Genomic DNA, 2356 nt, shown 5'->3' with positions numbered 1-2356 from the left:
TAACTGGTGAGGGTGGTTCAGCACAGGGCCTTTCTCAGTGGACCCCTCGGTGCCGGGCAAATGTGGGGAGAGGCTGGTTGCAGTCGGGAGAGGCACCTGCGGCCAACACCATCCACGGGGGAAAGAGGGAGGCTCCGGGGGGGACACGGTGAGGACTGTCAGCATGGAGTGCACCGGGGCCTCTAAGTGGCTGAAGCATGGGTCCTTTGGCTTCCCAGAAGCAGGTTCTAGAAAGACCCCTCCCCCCCAGGACACCCTGGCTCCCTGGCTGTAGGAGGCAACCTCTGCCAACTGCCCTCAGGAGGACTCCGTGCCATCTGGTGTCCAGAACCTTCCCTCCTGGACTGTGGCATCCGTTTCCCCATTGGCCTCCGGCCTGTGTCTTGCCCTGGGGCCCACCGGCCACCCCCCTGCCGCGGGCCCTTTCTGGGGTCTGCCTTAGAAAGCCCAGGCCCCCCAGGGGCAAGTGTCTCAGGTCTCACCTCTCTGACCACCTTTGCCCCTCTTCCTGCTGCAGGGGCCTCTGCAAACCCTCCTCGCCTTTCCCCTGCTGCCTCCCTTCAGGACTCCTTCTCCAAAGCCCAGTTCAGGTAACCTCTTGGGAAGTGTCTCCAGATGCCTCCCTGTACACTCAGGGGACCTGCGTCTAAGGGGTCTTCATGCCTGGCCCACCTAGAGGCCAAGAGCATAAGTTCCTAGTGGGCTGGGCCTTCACGGAGGGTCCGGCAAGAGCCGGTGCCTGTCTCTCCGTCCTGGGCGTCCCTCCGTCCTGCTCCCAGGCGTCCATTCCAGGGGCCCAGCTGGTAAGAATCCGACTGGGGCCAGGCGCTCCGATCCACGGAGAGCTGGGGGCCGCTCAGGCGGCGCGCTTGTCTGGCCAGGGAACGACCAGGGGGCCGGATTCCCTCGTCAGGGCACACCGGGCCGCGGGAGCGGGGCCAGGCGGCCCCGGGGCGGCCAGACGCCTGGAGCAGCCGGGTCCCCTCCCCCCTCCCCTCCCGCGGCCGGCGCGGCGTCGCGGGGGTTAACGGGGGCGGGGCGAGGCGGCGGGCGGAGCCAGGCGGCCGCAGCGTCCCCGGCGCGCGGCCCGGGCCGGCAGGAGCGCGGAGCCGCCGCCGCCGCCGCCTCGGCCATGCGGCTCCCGGGCCGGGGGCCTGGGCTCGGGCCCGCGCCGCCCCCCGCGCGCCTCGCCCGCTGAGCCCGCGCCCGCCGGGGCGCCGCCCGGCACCATGGTGCAGAAGTCGCGCAACGGCGGCGTGTACCCCGGCCCGAGCGGGGAGAAGAAGCTCAAGGTGGGCTTCGTGGGGTTGGACCCCGGCGCGCCCGACTCCACCCGGGACGGCGCGCTGCTCATCGCCGGCTCCGAGGCCCCCAAGCGCGGCAGCATCCTCAGCAAGCCGCGCGCGGGAGGCGCGGGCGCCGGGAAGCCCCCCAAGCGCAACGCCTTCTACCGCAAGCTGCAGAATTTCCTCTACAACGTGCTGGAGCGGCCGCGCGGCTGGGCGTTCGTCTACCACGCCTACGTGTGAGTGGCGCCGGCTGGGGGCGCGAGGGGCGGTGGGGGCGGGGGTCTACGGGTGAGTGCGCGCCGGCGGGGGGCGAGAGGGGCGGTGGGGGGCCCACGGGTGAGTGCGCACCCGCGGAGGGTGGTGGGGGGGCCTACGGGTGAGTGCGCGCCGGCGGGGGGCGGTGGGGGGTCTGCAGGTGAGCGCGCGCCAGCGGGGGGCTCGGGCGGTGGGGGGCTCTGCGGGTGAGTGCGCGCCGGCGGGGGTCGCGGGGGACGCGGACGCGGGGTCGCGGGGCAGCGTGGGGGGCCTATGTGTGAGTGAGCGCCGGCGGGGTCGCGGGGCGCACGGCGGTGGGGGGGGGGCTCTGTCTGAGTGCACGCCGGCGGGGGGGCGCGGGGCGGTGGGGGGGGCCTCTGTGTGTCCGAGCGCCCGTGTCGGTCACGCCGGTGCCGTGCTCTGAGCCGGGGGACCGCGTTCCCTGGCTAAAGCGAAGGGCGGAGACGGTAGTGCGATTTGGAAGGAGTTCTGGGGCCCCGGCGTTCAGGCGGGTGTGGGGGAGCCATCCCCCTACCGCCAGCGGCCTGGTTGGGTTTCATCAGCCCCTCCCCCGCAGGATGGGGAGATGTGCGGCGCCCCAGCCTCCCTTCCTCGGCCCGAGGCCCCTCCCCACGGCCGCTGCGCTGAACAAAGGGCCAGCCGGGAGGGAGGGTGGCGCTGCCGGTCCTGCCCCTGGATCTGGACTCCTGGAGGCCCCCTCTGGCCTAGACTCCCCCAAGGAAGGGGGCAAGGGGCAGGGGGAAGGGGCTGGCCTACTGTTCCTCAACCCCCAAGCCGCTCACTCTCCAGCT

At 72.8% G+C, this 2356-nt stretch overlaps 1 protein-coding gene across 18 annotated transcripts in view; it reads left to right on the top strand.

The window, feature by feature from the left end:
* Nucleotides 1-1095: 1095 nt before the first annotated feature.
* KCNQ2 (potassium voltage-gated channel subfamily Q member 2) overlaps nt 1096-2356 on the top strand; it is a 148658-nt gene continuing 147397 nt past the window's right edge. For 8 of the 18 annotated variants that reach the window (XR_009607043.3, XM_078443872.2, XM_060622005.3 and 5 more), the window contains exon 1: nt 1098-1525. Coding sequence is in view for 17 of the 18 variants with exons in the window: in XM_078443872.2 (XP_078299998.1) it covers nt 1230-1525 (296 nt within the window). In the remaining variant the exon portion in view is untranslated. Of the gene's footprint in view, nt 1526-2356 lie in introns of all 18 variants that reach the window. The other 10 variants (XM_060622037.3, XM_078443870.2, XM_060622019.3 and 7 more) reach the window with 4 other exon arrangements.

This window comes from Panthera onca, chromosome A3 (genome assembly GCF_046562875.1).
Source record: "Panthera onca isolate mPanOnc1 chromosome A3, mPanOnc1 haplotype 2, whole genome shotgun sequence".
In the NCBI taxonomy this organism is placed as follows: Eukaryota; Metazoa; Chordata; class Mammalia; order Carnivora; family Felidae; genus Panthera; species Panthera onca.
Note: the sequence above shows the minus strand (reverse complement) of the source record. Positions and strands in the feature narration are given on the sequence as shown.